Below are 23240 nucleotides of genomic sequence, written 5' to 3' on the forward strand. Positions count from 1 at the left end.
AATGAAAACACTTCGATTGAGGAAATTAATGAACAGTTATTTGTTTTATTATTAGCTTGGTATTTTTCGGATTCAATTTACTACTTTCTCATTAAGTGAATTGCACTCCGGGAAAAAAATGTGCGTTCGAAACGAAAAGCACGCAAAGAACGGTGTGATTTTTTACGTAGTATTTAGCGAAGTATTGCGAACATGATGTTTGAGCGGGGCTGTTTGAATATTAGATAGTCGAGAAGCAGAAGCAGAGGTTCAGATTGGAACTAAAAATTGAAAGCACATCACAATATGCGAGTTGATATTTCTATCCTTGGTGATCAATATAGAACTCTCTAGGGAGGGCCTACAGAATACTTTTGCGTGCGCAGAACTAATAATTTTGAGTTGAACCAACTGTTTCAAAGTTCATATAATAGGAAGTACTTTTTCTCATCTCTCCGAACAGATTATTCCCAATCTTTTCCTCTTTTGGTAGTCATCTTTCTTCCTATTCTGCGAAAAAAATATGGCTTTTAGTCATAGGAGGCTGATAAAGAAGTTCCATCAGTGCTTCTGGGGATTGTAGATTACAAAATTAGAGTTGCAAATGCCTATACCTAACTGTCAAATTTAATCTGATGAAAGGCTGAAATTTTGGATATTTCGGAAAAGCAGATTTCTATAATTAACAAGGATAATCAGTTTTATTTTATTTTTCGGATCATTCATTACACTAATATTGTTGGTTTTACTATCAAGCTGACACAGGAGACTGAGAGGACTCTCTAAACCTTGGACCTCCAGGGTGGGCGGCGCAAAACTTGGGCTTGTTAAATTGGAAAGCTATACTAATATTAACTAGCTCTGTTTGTACGGGTATCACACATCATGTTGCCATAATAAAGTTTGAAGTCTCCCAAGTGGTTTTGTTTTATCTATTGCCTATCTTCTTAATTAATGAACACGTTAGAGGCGTGAAGGTCCCATAAATATGATACAAACTGGACATAAATTAGGTTCTTCAATTGGACACTTGTTATTCAAGGAGGTTGTTCCATCGGGCAAAATATTCATACTTGTATTGAAAATATGTTTTATTATTTATCATTATTATTTACTTGATTGATTTTCATTTGTTTAAAGGAAAATATAATCTGCCAGCGGCTTTGCCTCGGACCATAGGTATGTAGTTATGTACATACAATACACTAGAGTTCCCTACGAAACTCGTGTTAACTTCTGGTGAAGTTGGTGTGGCCTGACCGACTAAGAACGAATCACGTAAAAATAGGCTTGTAAGTGTGAAAAAGAAAACACATTCGAAGGTGATAAGGATTTTAAATTATGTTCTTTTACTTTTTGGCCGCCCTGTATAACCAAATCCACTAATCAGGAGTGAGTGATAAGAAATAGCAATTACTGCACGTTCAGGTGTCTTGAAAAAGTTCAATATTTGTGTAATAGGACTTGGGGTCTCCTAATTACGGTGAGCTTGATAAAATGATTGAGTGATACGGTTTCCATTAGTGCAATATATTCTGAAGTAGGATTTAGAATACTATGCAATTATATTATTCATCCACGCCAAAATGCAATTAGTTTTTTTCCACTTTGGCACTTGGAAGTGCCCAATATTAGACATAAAATTTTATGATCTCGTTTACCTCCGAGAACGAAATTCAAATGCATAGTTGGTAAATTTTGTGAGAACTCTAAACCGTTATTTTGCTTTTTCGGAACAGCAACGACTTATCATTTATTAGAGTAGAGTCCGTCTTATGCGGTGGTGTTTCGTATGCCGTTTGGATGAATTTTGAAATTATAAACAATGGATTTATCGTAAATATACCTCGGTCCTATCTCATCGCAACGTTAAAATAAAAATTTGTGTTTCAAACTAGAAACGGAATGAAATGGATGTGTGTTGAGAGTACTCTTCCTTTTGCTTTGTTATCGACATTAAATTTATAGTGTTGGTACTGTCAGTAAATGAACTATTACAGGGACATAACAATAACATGAGAGATGACACCGAGATGATACGAGGGGAACCTGAAAATATTCATCAACATTAGATGTTTCGTGGAAAATGCAGCATTAAATTCAATGCAATCATCTTTCCCCATATATCAAGTCCATTTCACTAGTATGGGCACCAAGAACTCTATCACTGCAGTCAGACAGAAGTGATTTAGAGAAAGAGAATCAAAAAGGATTTCACATCTTTCGAGGGTAATTGACGTCGCGTCGCAGGGTACTTTTTATCGCAAAGATTTTCACAAATGGGGCTTTGTACCGAATTTATGAACTTTTAGTTTTCACTTCAAAGTTTTTTTTTTCAGCCTAATTTAGCCTTATTCATTATTCACAAGGTCTACTAATTGTCACAGTCATACATACTGTATAATCTGTGTATGTTAATATTCTGGATTTGTTCATTAGATGTTGTACCTGTCATTTCAGAGTTATAAATTTCCTTTAGTTATTCATAATTTCTCGTATTTTGGATTTTTCCAGGAACGTCCTAGCCTCCTGTATGTAGGTATCCTGCCCAGCCATATTTCTTTAATTAACGGAATACTGTACAGGCGCATTAGAAGAATGGATGACACTATCGGATCAGTAGTCACTGCAAATCCTGAAGGAACAAGACCCAGGGGAAAGTCACCAATATGGATCAGTTCCATTGAGAAACTCAGGAATACATGCAACATGGAGGCGATTGATTGTCGAGGCAATGGTCTGTCTACAGTTTTAAAAGTCACGGCCTACACAGTAAGTAAGTACACAGCAACTTGCTTGACAAACATCCATGTCTGTGCAAACATATCCATGTTTGTGTAAACATGAGACACATACTTGTGTAAGCATAATTCAAATTTGTGCTGTTTTCTAGTGGAGATGTCCGACAAAATAATAGCACGCACGATTTCATGCAAACCGTATGCGGAAACCATGCCACACACTGTAAAACTGTCTGCGCAAACATTGATGTTTGTCAAGCAGATTTACTTGAGATTTATACATAAAATTATCAAACCTGAATGATCGGATTTGATTTGTAGAATCTCGGTTGTAGAACACTGTCCGGATATTGTGTTTCATAATGATCCGTTTTATTTTCTTTTCAAAGAGAACAAGAGAGAGAAAGAATTCGTTCGCTCTAAACAGAAAATGGTCGGCTCTAATGAAGTAGTGCGTGCTACGCGCTAAGTAATAATTAAGTAGACAGGTTGTAAATTTACATCCCTAAATAATAAAATATAGGAGCTATTTCCAGCTCCAAGTCTAGACTTGGTCCTTTCACTCTGTCCAAACAAGCGAGCATATCTCACACTTTCCATGAGGACACGACGCGTACATTTTTTTATTTTATTTTTTACACTAGATAAAACTCAGACTACAAAGGGTTCCGAAGTGTTGGTCGGGTATTAAAATACATTCATCATAATATCCACACTACACAAATACCGAATGAGAGTGAATTTTCGTTTCTCGATACTGCATCTGTCGAACTGCTTGAAAGGGAAAAAAGAAATTTTTAGAAGAGTACTTTAGTCACCTTCTTCACAGTTATTGAATTGATATCTTTAACCACTCTCAACTCACTTGTTGATTCTTTCCTCACATTAATTACAAGTGAGAAGTGACCTAAGCAAGGGACTATAATCATGTTTATAACTTAATTTATCAGAATGTTCGCTCCCTTGTGAAAGTCCAGTTTGCAGGATTGTAGGTTTAGGTACATGTTTACCTTCAATGATACCTTATTTCTTTCTGCTACATACTTTGAAACCAAATGAAACTATTGTTACAAATATAGAACTTAAAAATAACTCGGATCACTTGGAAGGAAAATAATTATGCGATAAGGCGGAAATCTGACTGAAATGTTTACAACCATCACGTTCTAACCATTAAGATGTTTATTTGTGATTTCACCTAGGTACTCTATACGCTCTGAGGCGCCCCTTCTTGATTTAAAAGCTTTATTATTACTATTCTCTAGTTTCACTCATTAAACTACAAAATAAAATATGGAGAAGGTTTTAACAAAAGGAGTTCGTGTTTTTTTTCCCCCCTTACGCCATGCTGCCAGAATGCAGCGGACAACCTCCATTTGAAAGTTCAAATTTTGAATTTTTAGAAAATGCTGTGACGTAAACTTTTCAGCCCTTAAATGACTGTCCATGAACCATGAACAAAGATAGAGTACTAGAAGGAATCCCAAAAGAATGAAGAAGACCCAGTTTGTTGGAAAAAAAAGATGGCGACAAAAGGATACAAGTTTTTTTCTCTTCCAACAGAGGTTGAAGCGTCTATGTTTTTTTGTGTTCACAGTTATTTGTATCATTCTGTGATCAGAGTGAAATTGTAGGGTGTTTTTAATCTCCGTTTTAATAATATATTCAATGTCATTTGTCAGTATGTAATCGATTTCGTGTAACGTATTTCTCGGTGATTTCCAGGTGTATTTATCTTCTTGTGTACCTTCGAAGTATGTGTTAACTATTTTCATGTTTACCTCGTTGGCAAAGTTCACCAGCATTTCACCTCTATGGTTTCTCGTTCCGATCCCGTGTTTGCCCATAGTCTTTTTTTCTTCTTTTCTTCTCTTTCCAACACTTGAGTTGAAATCTCCAATGATCCAGTATCTTCCATTTCTATGTTTTAACCTGAACTTTGGAAATTGTGTCTCAAGCTGGGTACACATTAAACGATTTATCCGTGAGGAAAAACTGTCAGTTGGACTGAAACGATAAAATCAACTGTGTGTATGAGGATTTTTTAAAAACTGACAGTTCATCTGGTGGACTGTTCAGTTCTTGAGGATTTCCCTGATTAACCCGATAGTGTGTAGGGAGAAATTTTTGAACTGTCAGTTTAAAATGAACTGAACAGTCGGCCGGATGATTGAATGAAATTTCATTCAATCATCTGGCCAACTGTTCAGTTCATTTTTTACTTTCTATTTTTTTGAGTGTTAATAGGTATCTTTACATAATTATTGAAGTAACAAAATACAATTATTTAGGGGGGGGGGAAGAAAAAAAGAAACATACATAGAATATTACTAATTAGTCTAATCACGGTATGTTTGATGTTTGACAAACATTGTTTGTTGTGTGTTTACTTAATCATATCTTTTTTATATATATTTTTTATTATTATTATTATTATTATTATTATTATTATTATTATTATTATTATTATTATTATTATTAATTATGTAAAATTACAACTCAAATTTAATGTAATGTATGTGTATTTTAAAGAGTTTTAATTTCTTTTTTTATTTCCTTATAGGTACTATATGTTTTTAAAAGAAGAAGAACATAATCTTTTAAGTAAAAAAATATGATTATTTAAGTAAATTATTACATAATTATTTAATTAAATAAATACGATTGTTTAATTAAATAAATACAAAAAAAAAACATGTAATTGCTAATTTTATTAGTCTAATCATGTATGTTTGTTTACTTCATCATATTTTTTTTACTTAAATTTCATATAAAAAAACAAACTGAATGGCCTCTAGTGTGTATGTGTAGTCAGAAAAAACCTGATAGTCGTCAGATAAATCACTTCAGATTTTCCCATCAGTTTAAATCTTGGGTTTATCTCACGGTCGTTTAGTGTGTAGGGATGCGCTTCACAGTTTTTCCTTGAGATAAAACTGACAGTTTTTCCTCATGGATAAATTGTTTAGTGTGTACCCAGCTTTAGGTGTATTAAGATCAAAATTTTATGCTCTGGCCTGTGGTTTTAACAAAAACAGTTTAACAATTAACCTTTTGCGGACAGATTCATGTGTCACATGAAATCATGGTTCCGCCATTATGGTAGGAGAAATATAACTTAAATCTGGCGATACGGTAGGATTCATGTCCAGCATGAAGCTACAGATTTACTCGCTACGGTCGGCTTGATTTTTACAGATAGGAGGCGTTACGGTAGGACGTGCCTAGGAACTTGTGTATCTTTTGCTCCTTTCAAATGCAGACTGAAAAGCCGGTGTTTGTTTATTATGATTCCAAAGCATTCGGAATTATAGTCCGAAGATTTCCGAAGAAGACAAAAAAAAAACAGATGTTTCTATCTCAACTAGGAAAAAAAAAGAAAATAAATTAAAAGCGAGGGAACAATTTCATGTGTGACATGAAGCCTACCACAAATCGCTTTTCGGAGGTTTCATGTCTCACATAAATCCTACCGTATTTGAAAAAAATGTTTTGTTTACATCCGACTGTAACAACAACGCTTAAGGTTCATGTAGGACATGAATCCTACCGTAAGAGCGATTCTGGTGAAATTGATTCTGTACGCAAAAGGCTAATCCAGGCACATTCAAGTTTCTCAAAATTAAATTCCAAAGGCACTCGTGTATTTGATATTGATCCCAAAACTCTAGTGTAATTTTAGACCAACCGTGGGGGCACGGTTGGTCCAGTGGTAACACGCTTGCTTGCCATGCAGAAGTTCCCGGGTTCGAATCCCACCATCGACAAAAATTTGTACTCGTTTTTCGATTGCAAATATTTCAACGGGTTACTTTCTGGTGTTCTCGTATTAACCCAGCACCTAAATGGGAAGTATTGTGTCTCTTCTCGCCCATCTGATGAGAGGCATACTACGGGATGGGCATGCTACGACACAGGCCACAAGCGTCTAATGTAGCAGTTGTTCCATTGCTACGAAATTAAAACGGCGGTGGAACACTCATCTTTTGTTTTTAGTTTGATAACTACAAGTTCGACCATGCCTTTTCCACAAGTTTGGCCATGCCTCGGGATGAACTAGCGGGATTCCGGAGTGAAGCGACGGAATTCAGCTAGTAATAACACTAATTACTGCTCTAATTGTGAAAACTCCTTATTGCATTTAACCTAACCTATAATAACACACTAATTACTGCTCTAATTGTGAAAACTCCTTATTGCATTTAACCTAACCTATAATAACACTGGTCACTGCTTATTTGTGCCAGTTTCTTTGGTAGCAATATTCCACAGACGTGACTTCTGCACAAGTACCATTTTGAGCTTCTCCATATAGGTACCTACAATTCATAGGAAAAATATAAAAATAAATAAATAAATCAAATCTCAAATTGTTTGAGGTAAAGTGGAGCTTTTCACAACTTTTGTTGATATCACAACACTTACCTACTCTTCTACACGTTTTGGTCATACTATGAAAATAACACAAAATTCTACAAAATTGTTGCTTATTGCAAACACACAAAATAAGTATGTGTAATGTATGTCTGTCTGTTATGCTGATGGACCTTTTGTTGTCCTCTTTATGCGGGAAAACAGCTCAACCAATTTTGATGGAAATTTTTGTGGTTGTTAACAAGAGTACTCAGGGTGCATAGGCTACTTAAATTTGTCACATTACATCCTGATTCAATATGGCAGGGGTTCAAAGTTATTCCTCCTACACTGCTTTGATCCAATACAAAGGACAGGTCAACCACTAGTATTAATAAATTTAGCTATACCTACCAAATGGTCTTGATTGGCTCCTTTGAATCAGTAGGTAGGCAATTTTTAGACTGATAACAAATGTAAAATGTAAAAATTTAGGAAATTAATTTTAGTAGGTAGGTATCTAGGTACATACATTCAAAAAAATTACCAAAACTCACAAAACTGGATAATCAAGATAATCTACAATCTACTTTTCAATTTCATATAATATAATATATGTAGTTTGTAGTTAATTAGGTTTAGGTACCTACTTAATTCTTAATTTACTTAATAAAATTATTTAATTAGGTACATTTTAATTTTAACTTTTTAACAAGAAATAATTAAACAGTCAAAACAGTGGTGCCGCTGCCGCCAACCGCCAAGGTTTTTGAACTTTTTGAGTTGTCTTTGATTGAGCATTGAGTTGAGTGAGTACAAAATTAGAAAATTAGTAATTATACAGGGTACGACAAAATCCCGACAATTTCGTCGGTAGAAGTTATACTTGAGCTCCTTGAGTTATACAAAGGTTTAAAAGTCAATAGACAGATTTCGCAACGCATTTTTTTTGGGGATCGTGACGATGCTCGACGAGTTTTGGTTTCTGCGCATGACACACATTTTGGGGTTTTGAACACGGGGATCGGAGTTACGATGTTTTGGCTTGAACATGGGGGTTTTTTTCGTATTACGAAAATGAAATTTCCATGTTAGAAACGCGCGTAAATTTAAATTCTTTTTGAATAGATCACGGTTATTTTACATTTTTGAAGGGGAAATTAATTTTGACTGAAATTTTTTGATGTAGGTAGGTATCTTAATTAATTCAGAAATTAATTAAAAACAAAAACATAGCAAAAAACTCATTTTTACTTTCCTTATCCTATAGGAAGGAAAGTAATGTAATCGGGTCAAAATTTCGATGGTCAGTTTTTAGTGCCAAAACACGTTTTGAGGTCCCTAGAGCCTAAATCCAAAGTTTCAGCCATTGGTCCGTGGGTGTGTCTGTGTGTCCGTGTGTCTGTCTGTGTGTCTGTCTGTAAACAAAATATCTCGAGAACCGTAAGAGCTAGAGACTTGAAATTTGGTATGTAGATGTCAAATATGACAAGGATGCGACACGAAACTTTTGGTTAAGACCGGCGCAACGCTTGGCGGCATTTTAGCGCTTTTTGGCGTTTTTCGGTGTAATTTAACAATATCTTGGGAACGGTATAAGCTAAAGTTCATAAATGTGACAAGGATGCAACACAAAACGTTATACACGATTATTTAGCGTTGGATCTATAGTCAGTGGTCAGCTTTAGAGAGCAAACAGCTGTTTGACTTTGGATTTTTCTACAAGTGAGGATTCTCATGTAAAAAATAATTCAACCTAACATAAATAAAACGAAGTGGTCAAAAATCACATTCACAAATCTGTTTTCGATTTTAAAATCCGTCGTGTACTTGCCGAGATATTTGTGTTTGAACTCGCGCTTTTCAGACACCAATATTAATGAAATTGTAAATATTTAATTGGATTGCATGATATATTTTCAATTTCCAAGGTGAAAAATAACCGATATCCCGCCTCCCGGTATTTCTTTCAATTGAGGATTCTCATGTAAAAAATAATTCAACCTAACATAAATAAAACGAAGCGGTCAAAAATCACATTCACAAATCTGTTTTAGGGAGAAAAAATATGCGACAAAAAATTCCACATGTTATTAATTGAGGATTCTCATGTAAAAAATAATTCAACCTAACATAAATAAAACGAAGCGGTCAAAAATCACATTCACAAAAATCTGTTTTCGATTTTAAAATCCGTCGTCCGTCGTGTACTTGCCGAGATATTTGTGTTTGAACTCGCGCTTTTCGAGGGATTTTTTTTTTTTACCGCGCGGCGAGTGCTAATATTTTGACAACACTGCACGTGACGTCATTCCATAGTTGAAAAAAACAATTGACTTTTAAACCTTTGTATAAGGGTGTGTTTATGAACAGGGCTGAGATGAGCTCGGACGACGTGAGATAGCTGTCCCGGCGGCAATTTTTAAAATTCATTTTATGTTGCGAAATCTGTCTAATGAAACACTTGCTTGCATTTTCCATTTGAATATTTGAGACTGTTCTTTTGGGATTCGTCAGTTTTGAGCTTATTCTGCTTATTTCTAGAGCTAGAGACTTGTAAAATGTGACAAGGATGCGGCACGAAACTTTTGGTTAAGAGCGGTGCAACGGTTGGCGGCATTTTACCGCTTTTTGGCGGTTTTTGTTGTAATTTAACAATATCTCGAGAACGGTAAGAGCTAGAGACTTGAAATTTGGTATGGTATCTTTCAAATGTGACAAGGATGCGACACGAAACTTTTGGTTAAGACCGGTGCAACGCTTGGCGGCATTTTACCGCTTTTTGGGTGACAAGAGTGAGACACGAAACTTTTGGTTAAGATCGGTGCAACGGTTGGCGGCATTTTACCGCTTTTTGGCGGTTTTCGGTGTACTTTAACAATATCTCGGGAACGGTATAAGCTAAAGACTTGAAATCTGGTATGTAGTTCACAAATGTGACAAGGATGCAACACAAAACGTTTGGTTAAAACAGGTGCTGCGGTTGGCGGTATTTTGACCGCTTTTGGCGGGTTTCGACCACTTAATTTGGCGGGTTTCAGCTATATATTATCGACTAAACGGTTAGAGATATTGTAAATGTTACAACAGAACACCCAAATAAGCACCATTCAATAGAATAGGGGAAGTCGTGTGATGTTCACACCAGATTTTTTATAATGATAAAAAAATATTTTCAAAAAGATCTAGATTGTTAACTGCTATACAATTTTCCAATACCTTATACCTATACATTTTTACTTTCCTTCTTCTATAGGAAGGAAAGTAAAGTAATCGGGTCAAATTTTCGATGGTCAGTAGGTCAGTTTTTAGTACCAAAACACGTTCTGATGTCCCTAAAGCCTAAATACAAAGTTTCAGCCATTGATGGTCCGTGTGTTTGTCTGTCCTTCTGTCTGTCTGTAAAATAGTCACCCATCCAGATATTAACCAAAGTCATTGTTGCTTAACCCTAATTTCGTAAACGGTAAGAGACATCGAAAACATTTGGTCATTCGGATGTGAATATTCTAATCTATGTGATTTTTCACGCCGAAACGAATTTAAACGGTAAGAGACATCGAAAACATTTGGTCATTCGGATGTGAATATTCTAATCTATGTGATTTTTCACGCCGAAACGAATGGTGCTACTTTTAGCACGCTCTGACTTACAGTTGAGAAGTTACGGGTTCGATACTCCCCTGTGTCAACAAATTTCCCTTTTATTTGTGAATCATTAACAAGTAAGCATATGTGAATAGTTAATCTCATGTGATTTTTTACGCCGAATCGAATGGTGCTACTTTTAGCACTCTCCGACTTGCAGTTGAGGAGTTGCGGGTTCGATACTTCCGTGTCAACAAATTTCCCTTTTATTCGTGAACCGTTAACAAGTAAGCATGTGAATAGTTAATCCCATGTGATTTTTGACGCCGAATCGAATGGTGAAACTTTTAGATCTGTCCAACTTACAGTTGAGGAGTTGCAGGTTCGATACCTCCTGTGTCAGTAAATTTCCCTTTTATTTGTGAACCATTAATTAACAAGTAAGCATGTTAATTTTTTTTTCCAAATACGTATTCCGCAAATGTAATAGAAAGTCCTGTGATGTTCACACCAGATTTTTATTCTCTGTGTGGGAAAAATCTCCAAATACGTATTCCGCAAATGTAATAGAAAGTCCTGTGATGTTCACACCAGATTTTTATTCTCTGTGTGGGAAAAATCCCCTAAACTCCATCCCTATTCTTAACGTATGCAGAGATGTTGCCTATTGTTTATATGGCGGGAAGTTTTGAATTTCAAAATTTTAAACTTGAATTACTGGATGACGGCGCGGGTACCAATTTCGGGACAGGTATATTTCGAGGGTACAAATTGAGTACTAAATGATGGCGTTGGGTACAAATTGCCATCGATACTTGTGAGCGCCAACTTCACGGGTCTAAAAATATTTCTAAATAAATCGAATAAACTGAAGAAAATAAAAAAATATTTGGTAAAAAAAAAATGGAAATTATTCGTTTTATTAAAAAAAAAAAAAAACTCCGGATTCATCATCTCGGGAGAAAAAAATCGTAAAAATATTCGAGGTGATTGTAAAAACTAATTTGAGGCCTCGAAATCTGATGGGAGAACTCTTGGTGGCTGAAAAACCGCCGAAATACGGCAGAAAATCTGTTTTTTGGCGATTTTTCCGCTACTAGGGTACCTGGAAAAAAGCATCAAGTTCAATGGTTAATTAAAAAAGCTTCGCTTTACGTAAAATCCTATACTTAACGATCCACTTTCCCCACCATACCTAACGATCCTATGAAAGAAAAAAAATGTTTACCCTAATTAATGCAAGGTAAGCCTATGTAAAACTCCTCTATCTATTATATATAATAATAAATGAAAAAAATAATAAAAAAAACCTTGGCCCCGCCGGGAATCGAACCCGGACCTCCTGCGTGTAAGCCTAGTGTGATACCCACTCGGCTACTGAGCCTACACAGAGAATTATTAAATCACCACCGAGGTAATTTTGCGATGTTGCCAAAACAAAAATCTCAAAACTGGTGAGTTTGAAAACTGCGCGGTTTAAAATGTGTCAGAAACACTTGGTCAACAAAACAAAAACACTCGGTCAACTTCGGAGTTTGGGTAAACCATTGGTTTACAAACTCGCGAGTCAACAGAGGATGTTAGAAACCGGCCCTTAAAGGTAATGTTACACCAAGCGCGCAAACGTTCACAAACGTTTGCAAAGAATGCGCGCTTGGTGTAACATTACCTTTATGGGATCACTTAAACCCTTTGTATATTCCTGTCATTTGCACATCATCATAAAACTATCAATCTTGAGATTGGTTTGTAGTTCTCCACGCTCTTCTATCAGAAAAGTCTTCCTCTTCATTTCAGTGTATGATTGACATCCGGAGTATTCCACTATAGTCATTTGTACATATGTATTTAAATTTCCTTAAGCTTCCAAAGATTCAAAGTAACATGTCTACTTTTGTATTGAATCTACAGGTAACAACAGATGAGGATTTCTCAGTTTAACACTGGGAGGATGTATAAAGCTTTCCATGATATCTTGATTGTTTATCTGAGCTCCTTGCTTTGTGTTTTCTGATACGATGAGCATACCATTTACGTTAAGGGTACCTGAAATCAGACATGGGAGGTTATACACTGTATACAAGAACTACAGGATGGACGTAGACGCACAACTTTTAGTATCCAAATGAACGTAGACGCACAACTTTTAGTATCCAAACCTATAAAAATGATAGGGACTTCTCCTCAAACGACTTGGGTCTCCTAGAGTGTGATAGGTCTGTATTATTTTGACAGGTTTGGTTTTTAAAGGTGCATTGGGCGCCTGTGGTTCCAATGTGTGACAGGCTTAAAATTTTGATAGTATACATTATACAGGGTGCGCCAGAAAAACACTGACAACGGCTCAGAGTAGGTATGGATATCATTATTTTCATCAAGGTTCTCTGGGTCAGGGTGTCTACCAAAATGGAAAAATAAAATTCCCTGACTTTTCCCGGTTTTCCAGTCCAATTTTTCAAAATTTCCAGTCTACTTGGTCAAATTTGAGACCTCCATATCTGAGGGGAGAACTTTAGGTGGCCGAAAAACCGCTAAAAAACCAATTTTCGCCGTATTTCGGCGGTTTTTTGGCCACCAAAAGTTCTCCCCTTGGATTTGTAGGTCTCAAATTTGTTTTTACAATCACCTCATGTTACCTGGCAATCTCAGAGAATAAAATCGTTTACCCTAATTTTTGTTTGTCCGATATCTATTCGCCTACCTTTGTTACTGTGTACATTATAGGGTAGAGCAATGTTCTCAAGCCTGTTAAATTTCTTCATTTTTTTTTTCATCCGACTAGGGTAAGGTCTTGAGTCCTCCATTTGCACCATAAAATAACTGCGCCGCAGGCCAAATTTTTTCAAGATAAATGACCTTTTTTTATATTATAACATATACATCTCTTTATTTCATATAATATACATAGGTACATGACAAATTAGGAACATTTTATTAAAGAAATAAGGAGACGTTACCCCTTGTCTAAACCTCAATACATAATGTATTGAGGTTGTGTCGACTAAGGGGGAATCATCAGCCTAAGAAGGTAGTTGGAGAAAAAAAAAAAAGAAGCGGAAAAAAATTGATGGAACCTAGAAGTACCCTCACTGGTATATTTTAACCTCCCCAGTTTCTCTAAAATTCGCCTGTAGCACCTCTAAAGAGTCCGCACACTCAGGTTTATTCCAGAGAAAATCTGTGAGTTCATCTACTATCCACTATCCCATTGAGAGGATACCAAGAGGTGTCATCAAGGCCAGAGAGCTAGCTCAGGGCCCCTAAATCGTAGGGGTTTGATGAGGGATATTCAGGTACATAATTATGTCGTTGTACCCTACTTCCTGAGATGGACTTGACCATAGTCCCATTCAGGTACCCTCAAAAGAGCCAGTGTTATTGTCTGTGGCTTGACAGGGCTGGTTTTGTCTCAGTTTTACGTCCTCCAGCGAGACAATTGTTCGATATCTAGGTATTCATCTACTTTTGTTACTGTGTACATTTTAGGGTATCTGGAAAAAAGCATAACCTTCAATGGTTAATGAGAAAAGCTTTACGTAAAATCCTTTGTGACCACTTAATCCTATAGGAAATTTCCTCAACTTTAAACCCATGCTTGTACTTTTTACATTAAGGGTGTGGCTTGGGATTTTTAGGCGGAAAACTAAAAAAATGTGCCAAAAGTATGCATTTTTTTCCGAGGTTTTTTGCACCCAAAAGTTATCCCCCTGGGATTTCTAGGTCGAAAATTAGGTCCCACACTCACCTCAGTTTGCCTCACAATTAGGGGTCGCAAATCCCGCACGTTTCCAATCCCGCGGGATCCAGCGCGGGATCCCGCACTTATGCAATTGAAGGGGCAACATAGGTATCAGAAAATTAGGTCCCACAAATCCCGCACGTTTCCAATCCCGCGGGATCCAGCGCGGGATCCCGCACTTATGCAATTGAAGGGGCAACATAGGTATTTATCACCTAAACCCCCGCCAAATAAAGGAAGGACGTAATACTATTGTAATAATAAAGGAAGGACGTAAAAACATACGTTTAAAGTTGAGAAAATTTCTTACAAATTCAAGTGGTCACAAAGGATTTTACGTAAAGCAAAGCTTTTCTAATTACCCATTGAACTTGATGTTTTTTTTTTTTTTTTTTTTTTTTTTTTTTTTTTTTAAAAAACCCTAAATTTTTTTTTTAGAACCTTGATGAAAATAATGATATCCATACCTACTCTGAGCCGTTGTCAGTGTTTTTCTGGCGCACCCTGTATAATGTAAAATTAGGGTAAACGATTTTATTTTCTGAGATTGTCAGGTACCATAAGGTGATTGTAAAAACAAATTTGAGACCTCGAAATCTGAGGGGAGAACTTTTGGTGGCGGAAAAACTACCAAAAAACGAATTTTCGGTCGTATTTCGGCGGTTTTTTGGTTGTACTTTTTACATTAAGGGCGTGGTTTAGGAGTTATAGGCGGAAAACTAAAAAAAAGTGCCAAAAGTATGGTACTTTTTTCGAGGTTTTTTGCCCCCCGAAAGTTCTATTGGGATTTCGAGGCCGAAAATTTGGTCCTACACTCACCTCGTAGAGATTCGTAGTAACTTAACCCATCCTTTAGGGCTGTTTGCCCCTACACCTAAGCCTCGAAGTGGGCTTTTTGTGTTCGGAGTTAAGCTGCTATCCTCGGGCCTTGATGGAACCTAGAAGTACCCTCATTGGTATATTTCAACCTCCTCAGTTTCTCTAAAATTCACCTGCAGCAGCTCTAGAAAGTCCGCACAATCAGGTTTATTCTAGAGAAAGCTGTGAGTTCATATATTATCCCATTAAGAGGATACCAACAGATGCCATCTAGGCCAGAGAGCTCGCTCAGGGGTCTAATGAGGGATATTCAGGTACATAATTATGTCGTACCCTACTTCCTGAGACTTGACCGTAGTCCCATTCAGGTACCCTCAAAAGAGCCAATGTTATTTCTGTGGCTTGACAGGGCTGGATTTGTCTCAGTTTTACGTATTCCAGCGAGACGAAAAGACACTTTATTCAGTATTCCTCACAATCCTGGCTCGGAAAATTGTTACTTTTCGGCCACCTACTGGACCTACGGGCTGCTGTAAGAGCACATTACGTGAACGTAAAATAAAGTTTGATCATGTAGGAAATTTTGTGTACTTTAATTTTCATGTGTAAACTTTAACCGTAGGAAGCACGGTTTAGGAGTTATAAACGAAAAACTGAAAAAAGTGCGAAATTTTGGCCCTTTTACTGGCGGTTTTCTCGCCGCCAGAAGTTCTCCCCTCAACTCTCGAGGTCTCAATTTTAGTATTACACTTCCCCCACCATACCTAACGATCCTATGAAAAAATAGAAAGTAAAAAATCGTTTACCCTAATTATTGCAAGGTGGACCTCCTCTATCTATTAGACTATATACAAGCATGTGTAAAATTGATTATTAAAGCATTTATCGCTCATTTTACGACTCATGCAATCGAACAAGATACAATTTAAGTCCCCTTAAAGTGGTTTTGCTGGCCCACTGTGCGTCGCGTTAGGATACTACAGGCTTTACCGGTATTTTTCATATCGATTTATCTCGGGATCTAGAAGTCGTAGATTTGCAAATCTTTCAACAGGATAGTTTCTGGTGATCCCGTGTTGACCCAGCACCTAAATGGAAAGTATTATGTCTCTTCTTATGGCCCATCTAATGAAGGACATACTACGGGATGGGCATGACACGACACAGACTTCACAAGTCTAATGTAGCAGTTGTTTCATTGCTATGAAATAAGAAAGGCAATGAATGACACATCTTTTTTTTTATCCCTAGTTCTAAATCAGCGCATAGGGTCTATTCAACTCCAACACTTACGAATTTCAAATCCAATATATGATTCCTTTTGTATAATACACTGGAATTTGTTTGAAGAGGAGTTGACTAAAACCTCATGTTGTTTTGATGCGGTAAAATCAGTAATTGTACAAGTTCTTGAGAAGTTAAGAGTTTCACCTACAAGAGAAGCTGGTTCAAACTGGAACAAAGTAAAATAATCTGGTGTGAACATCACATGACTTTCTATTCACACCAGATTTTTCTTATTAAACTTACAGCTGCACAAAATTTCCATTAAAATAAGTAAAATTTACAACAGTGAAATTATCTTTTTGGTACCTTTCGGTAAGTTTTTGTTTAGAAATTTCCCTAATTAGCATTTTCTTTTAAAATTTCAAGATGCAATCTCACCATTAAACAAGCTGGGTCCGTCCCTCCGGGAATTTTTTTGCCCGTAGTTTATTCGATCGTGATTAGAGAAAATCAGTACCTATGTACCTACCTAATTTGTTTAATATTCAGTTTATTATTATTCTTGTTTGATTTTTCGATTTTTCTTTCATGTAATGATTTAAAATCAAGACTAGAGCCCGTTCTCCCTTTATTCCCAATATAAGGTTCAAGTCACCCATCCATTATTGGCCTTGCTCGGCGTAGATTAACATAGATGACGCTAAAACCGGTCTTAAATTAACGACTGAAGTGTTATCTAAACGTAATGATTTAAAATCAAGACTAGAGCCCGTTCTCCCTTTATTCCCAATATAATGTTTAAGTCACCCATCCATTTATTGCTCAGCGTAGCTTAACCTAGGTGACGCTAAAACCGGTCTTAAATTAACGACTGAAGTGTTATCTAAAACTTTCTCGCTTTGAGTTCATAGGTGAAAAAAATCCCCCAAAAACCAGTTTTTTTTTGGATTTTTGGCTTTATGGTTTTTTGGACAAAATTTGCACCATTTTCGTGTTCCTGGTAAAAAGACCTTTAATTTGATATATAGGTCGACCAGGTTTGGATAAGTCCTTCTATGGGGACAGACCGACCGACCGACCGACAGAGTGACAGACACCGAAGCGAATACAATAGTCCGTCCCTTATACCTTTTTATTACTATTGTAATAATAAAGGAAAGGGACTAAAAAGGCGGAATCTGCCGGCATGCAACATAAATAACATCCCTGAAGTCCCAGCTTTCTAACAATAACCACTTTCCTATTATGTCAATTTTTTAGGGAGTTAGGAACAATTTTCTTCTAAGAAACACATACATAAAGCGCGTGCATGGTAGACTTTATGAGATAAAAATGATCTCAAGTACTCTACCTTACATATGTATCTTATACAAAGTCCGAAATGCACGAGCTTTAAGCACGTGTTTCTCAGAAGAAAATGGTTCGCACCTCTGTGAAAAAATGACATATTAAGGCAGTATGGATATTGTTAGAAAGTTGGGACTTCAGGGATGTTATTCCTGTTGCATACCGGCAGATTCCGTCTTTTATTACTGGCCAAATTGCCTCTTGAAAAAAAAGGCTGATCAGGAAAATTTCTAAATTAAAATATACCAAAAGGTACTAAAAAAGACAATTTTACTGTTGTTTATTTTAATTTTGTGCAGATTTCAGTTCTGAAACTCATTTCTGTACGTTTAATAGGAAAAAAGTTATGACCGATTTCTGAAGGTCGTGAATTTTCGAGAGAGAGAGAGAGAGAGAGAGAAAAAAAAAAAAAAACAAACAAAACAAAATGGCGGATATCTCGGAAACTTTGGTCGATCCAGATGAATATGAGAGCAATGAGTCATCAAAAAAGTAGGCTACGTTACGTTGCCAAACATGTCAAAGTTGCAACGGTAGAAAATCTTAAGAGAAAGGTACAGTGCTTCCTCCCGCTATAGATACCATTTTTACCTGTTTAAGAATTCAATAGACAGATTTCGCAACGCATTTTTTTTGGGGATCGTGACGATGCTCGACGAGTTTTGGTTTCTGCGCATGACACACATTTTGAAATAAGAACGAAACGCGTCTTAGGCTGCTCTCAGGTGTTGGCTAAAACCTTATGACAATGGATATTTTTGATTTATGTATTTTGTTTTTCTTTATTATTTCTTTATGAAATGAATAAATGTATGAAATAAACAATATAAAAGTAAATAGATAAATGGTCAATCACTTATCAGGGCATTGATTTTTAGGTGGGATTACCTAATATAACAACAAAAATGAGGAAACTGAAAAGGAACTTTTGGTAACAAACAAAACTAAATAAAATAATTGTAGTACCTAAATCACAAATTGCGATATCAAAATCTCTGTAGATTCTGTAGAAACTTGTTACCTAATTATTGCCATAAAAAATTATTGATACGTATTAGCTATTACCTACTTTCAATAATGTTGTTTCAATACGAAACTTTTAATGTTTTTCATTGAAACATTTCAAGTGATGATAAGCATTACATTGAGAGCAGTGCAGTTGGGTGGATATAGCTTGCTTCCGAGCTTCAGCACACTAGCAATATAGATTGCTTCCGAGCTTCACCACACCTAGCAATAAGAACAACCCCTTTGAGGGGTTTCCCATCAGAATTTCATCTTGTGAAGCCCCGTCAGCGATATATCGTTGACACTTTTATCCTGAGAAGCCCCCGTCAGCGATATGTCGTTGACGCTTTTATCCTGAGAAGCCCCGTCAGCGATATGTCGTTGACACTTTTATCCTGAGAAGCCCCGTCAGCGATATGTCGTTGACGCTTTTATCCTGAGAGGCCCCGTCAACGATATATCGCTGACACCGCGGGCCTGTGGGTATACACCACCACCAAGAATTCAATCTCCAAGAGATTGAATTCTTAAACAGGTAAAAATGGTATCTATAGCGGGAGGAAGCACTGTACCTTTCTCTTAAGATTTTCTACCGTTGCAACTTTGCCACCAAGAATTCAATCTCCAAGAGATTAGGGAGATTTCGCATCGAATCCTGATCCCCATAACGCAACCCATGTTGGCGCCATCTTGTTTACATCATGTTTTTAGATTTAGCACGGGATCGAAAACCGAAACCGAAAACCGAAACCGAAAACCGAAGCGAACCTAGCGGACGCTCAAGTAATCATACCTTTAATTTGTTCATAGCCGATTTCACCAAACTTCAATCAAGCCTTAATTGAATCATTAAGCACTGATGGGGCATTAAAGTTGAAAATTGCATTTCACCAACCTCCGTTAAGACATTTCTCCCATCAATTCACCCTAATAATTTAATGATAGGAAATTCTCTCATAAGATGTCCTAACGGATGATTTTTCTTGTTTGTTTACTTTTTTTGGGATTTTTTTTTTTCAGTTTTTCAGAATTTCCAGATTTTCTATTTTCTGAAAGAAAGTGTTTTGCTTATTAAAAATATGACCATACTGTGTCTTTATTAATCTTAGGTTCACGTAAAATATACCAAATGATACCTTACAGGCCCCACTATTCAGTAGCAATGCTAAAAACCATAGGGCGTCAACAGAATACTATTGACAGGGCCTGAAAGAGAACACTACCAGTCAACGATATATCACTGACGGGGCCCCAGAGTAAACATGACCGTCAGCAAAATATCGCTGACGGGGCAGTCAATGTGTTAAAAGAGAGAGTTTATAAAAATAGGTCTTTACCATGGAGGTATAAGGTAGGGGAGGGGAAGTAATGATCCCGATGTGTATCCTTCAAAAAAAAAGCACAACATGGTGTTCATAAGAGTGGCGCGAATTTCAAATTTTGAAAACCAAAAACAGTAAAATAACAGCACGAAGAGCTCATTTCATCATTATTGATGAAATTATTTCATCATTATTGATAAGATAAGTAAGCTCTTGTGTGAAAAAAGTTCATAATCATGCACTAATAAACCCGATGGTTCTCAAAATTTGAAATTCTCGCCACTCTTATGAGCACAACATGGCGGTTTGTTTACATTTTTTTAAGGATACGCTTTTATAACACATGACCCTTCCTCCACTACTTGAGCTCCTTGGTCTTTACCTTAATCGCAACAATGCAAGGAATTCTCGCATTCTGATTGGTTCCTTCATTTTGGGTCCATGTCTCTTTGCTCTCATATTCATCTGGACTAGTATAGGATAAGGATAAGGAAAGTAACAAGTGCGCTAGAATCACATGTGTATAGTAGGTATACCTACTCGCAGTACTCGCCCCACTATGGCGTGACGTTACGCTAGTCATGCACTGTTGCCACGTTTTGCGTTCGCGTTAAAATGTGCATATCTCGAGAAGTACATAACGTAACTGAAAAATTTTTGCGGTGTAATTTTTTTAATTTTTTCTTCTTTCATATGAGTAGATATTTGAAAATCATGAGAATTGTCAATTATGTTTTGAGTCCAGAAAAAATGAAAAAGTCACTTGAAAGCTCAATACACAGTCTACAAACCTTAGCTACGAAACTAAGTTTCTTAAGGGAAAAAACAGACAATTGTGATAAAACGTAGGTTCCTCTCGAAGCACAATTTTCAAACTGATTTTTTTCAATGTTTACAAACATCAGCTGATTTTGATGTATGAGAAGTTAAACACAAATCGTCTGAAAAATCATTTAAAATTATCAGGGGTTCTCAAAAATGGCACGTTTCCTTATTTTTGGCGCTTAAATAAAAAAATGCCGATTTTTGGTACGAAGACGGTGACTAGGTGTTTTACCTTAAATGGAAAATCATCAAAATTAAAACTTAGAATGTACATACTTCACTTGTTCACAACACAAACACCTAAAGTATCACTTACATTTTCATCATTGAGTTTATTAATGTTATACTGATCATCCACCAGTTTTCGGGTCAGAGCGGAGATTTCACTGTTCAGAACAGACTTCTCTGTTTCACACTTGTCGACCATTTTCAGCAATTTGTCTTCGAGATTTTGGTTCACTTTTTGGACTCTCTTATATGCTTCATGCAACCTGTGGAATAAGTTGATTCGTCTTTAACTGAGTTAATTTTAATTTTCTTGGAAACAAAGAATAAGAATGTTGAATCACAAGGCACAATGAAAATAAATAATCTGATAAGAGGCATTCCTACTTAAATGTATATAACTCTTCTTTTCATAACACATTGGTGGGGAAAAAAAAACCCCTTTGATACAACATTCTTAAGATGCTTATTCAGAGCTTGCTTACTCAGAGGCTTAGATTAGGTGTAACGGCAAACAGGACTAAAGGATGGGTTCGTCCTCACGATGGTCGGTTCTATGCACCGGGGCAACCTGGAGACTCCAAGACTCCAACAAAGGAGAATTCAAGACTTCAGCCAAGGACCATCAAACCAATCTCAGCAAAGGATGGGTTAAGCTTCTACCATTCTACAAATCTACAGCTTGCTTGCACTGCCATGTTACATTTTTTTTATTATTTTTTTTTTTTATTATTTATGTAACATTTATTTTTATTAAATGAGAGCATTCTCAAAAAAAAAAAAAAAAAAAAAAAAAAAAAAAAACCAATGGGAAGGGGGGAAAAAGGGGCGGGTCATAAAATTTTAATTGAAAAAATGTATTCACTCGAAAAAATTTGCTCTACAAAAATTTGCACAAATCGCGATTTTTGCAAAAGTACAAAATAGTCCAGTATTACCTAGTTTCATTAGTTTTGTTTATTGTGATTGAAATAATTAAATTGTTTTGATCTCGCGGTTTTTCATTTTTTTTTTTTTTCAAATGCCTCAAGACACTTACTGTGAGGATATCGTCGGCGGTTTCCTGATCGTCCTCATCCCCATCCTTCTACGTTCCTGCGAAACTACCTAAGATTTAAGAGTACAAATGCCATCAGTCGCCCAAATTATCAAGCTCGGTTGGTGCCAAATGTTCAAGCTGAGTCCGAGCTTGATATTCTGCTTTACTTTATGGAACATCCCAACACCTCATCAAGACAAGGAAGCAGGATTTTGGGTATTTCTAAATTTGAAGTGTATCAACACCAGCCAAGGACCCTGGAGGAACTGAAATTGCAAATTGACAATTCTCATGATTTTCAAATATCTACTCATATGAAAGAAGAAAAAATTAAAAAAAATTACACCGCAAAAATTTTTCAGTCACGTTATGTACTTCTCGAGATATGCACATTTTAACGCGAACGCAAAACGTGGCAACAGTGCATGACTAGCGATACGTCATTCCATAGTTAGGCGAGTACTGCGAGTAGGTATACCTACTATACGCATGTGATTCTAGAAAAAATGCCGATTTTTGGTACGACGACGGTGACTAGGTGTTTTACCTTAGTGGGTCTATTCAAATCAAAAGGAAGCTATTCTCGAAGTTTCATCAAATCGGTCCAGCCGTTGCGGCTGTGCGTTGATTATGAACGATTTTTAGTAGTTTTTTGGTCATAGTTTGGAAACCACTGCGAGTTTCGGAAAATCCGTTTTTAGTGGGCCTATTCAAATCAAAAGGAAGCTATTCTTGAAGTTTCATCAAAATTGGTCCAGTCGTTTCGGCTGTGCGTTGATTATGAATGAATGAGTCAGGGTTTATTCTTTTATAAATACAGGGTGGTCCGTGATTTTCGAACCACGCTTATATCTCAGAAACGGCTGGGAATTAAGGAATGAAATAAACGGCATCATGTACCTAGATGAAATTTTGATGATTAAAATGGCATTTTTTTAAATTTGCAATTTTTTTTGCAAAACGGCCCATTTTTTGCCAAATATAGGTCACTTTAATGGGAACCCCCATTTTTTATTTAAGTCAGATAG

The 23240-nt window shown here is 36.4% G+C and overlaps 1 protein-coding gene and 1 long non-coding RNA gene across 2 annotated transcripts in view; one reads left to right on the forward strand and one right to left on the reverse strand.

Moving 5' to 3' along the window:
- The first annotated feature begins 2101 nt into the window (after positions 1 to 2101).
- LOC113466043 lies at positions 2102 to 3328 on the forward strand. The gene is made up of 2 exons (XR_003390577.1): positions 2102 to 2208; positions 2494 to 3328. It is a non-coding gene; the product is annotated as an uncharacterized LOC113466043 (long non-coding RNA).
- Positions 3329 to 11670: 8342 nt separating this feature from the next.
- The window catches only part of LOC103505906, a 32902-nt gene continuing 21332 nt past the window's right edge, over positions 11671 to 23240 (reverse strand). Inside the window, exons 4-5 of the mRNA XM_008470275.3 lie at positions 16513 to 16672; positions 11671 to 12707 (exon numbers count right to left, since the gene is read on the reverse strand). Of these exons, the coding sequence (XP_008468497.1) occupies positions 12550 to 12707; positions 16513 to 16672 (318 nt within the window). The 3' untranslated portion in view covers positions 11671 to 12549. The remainder of the gene's footprint in view (positions 12708 to 16512; positions 16673 to 23240) is intronic.

This window comes from Diaphorina citri, unplaced genomic scaffold, assembly GCF_000475195.1.
Source record: "Diaphorina citri unplaced genomic scaffold, Diaci psyllid genome assembly version 1.1 scaffold202, whole genome shotgun sequence".
NCBI classification, from domain to species: Eukaryota; Metazoa; Arthropoda; class Insecta; order Hemiptera; family Psyllidae; genus Diaphorina; species Diaphorina citri.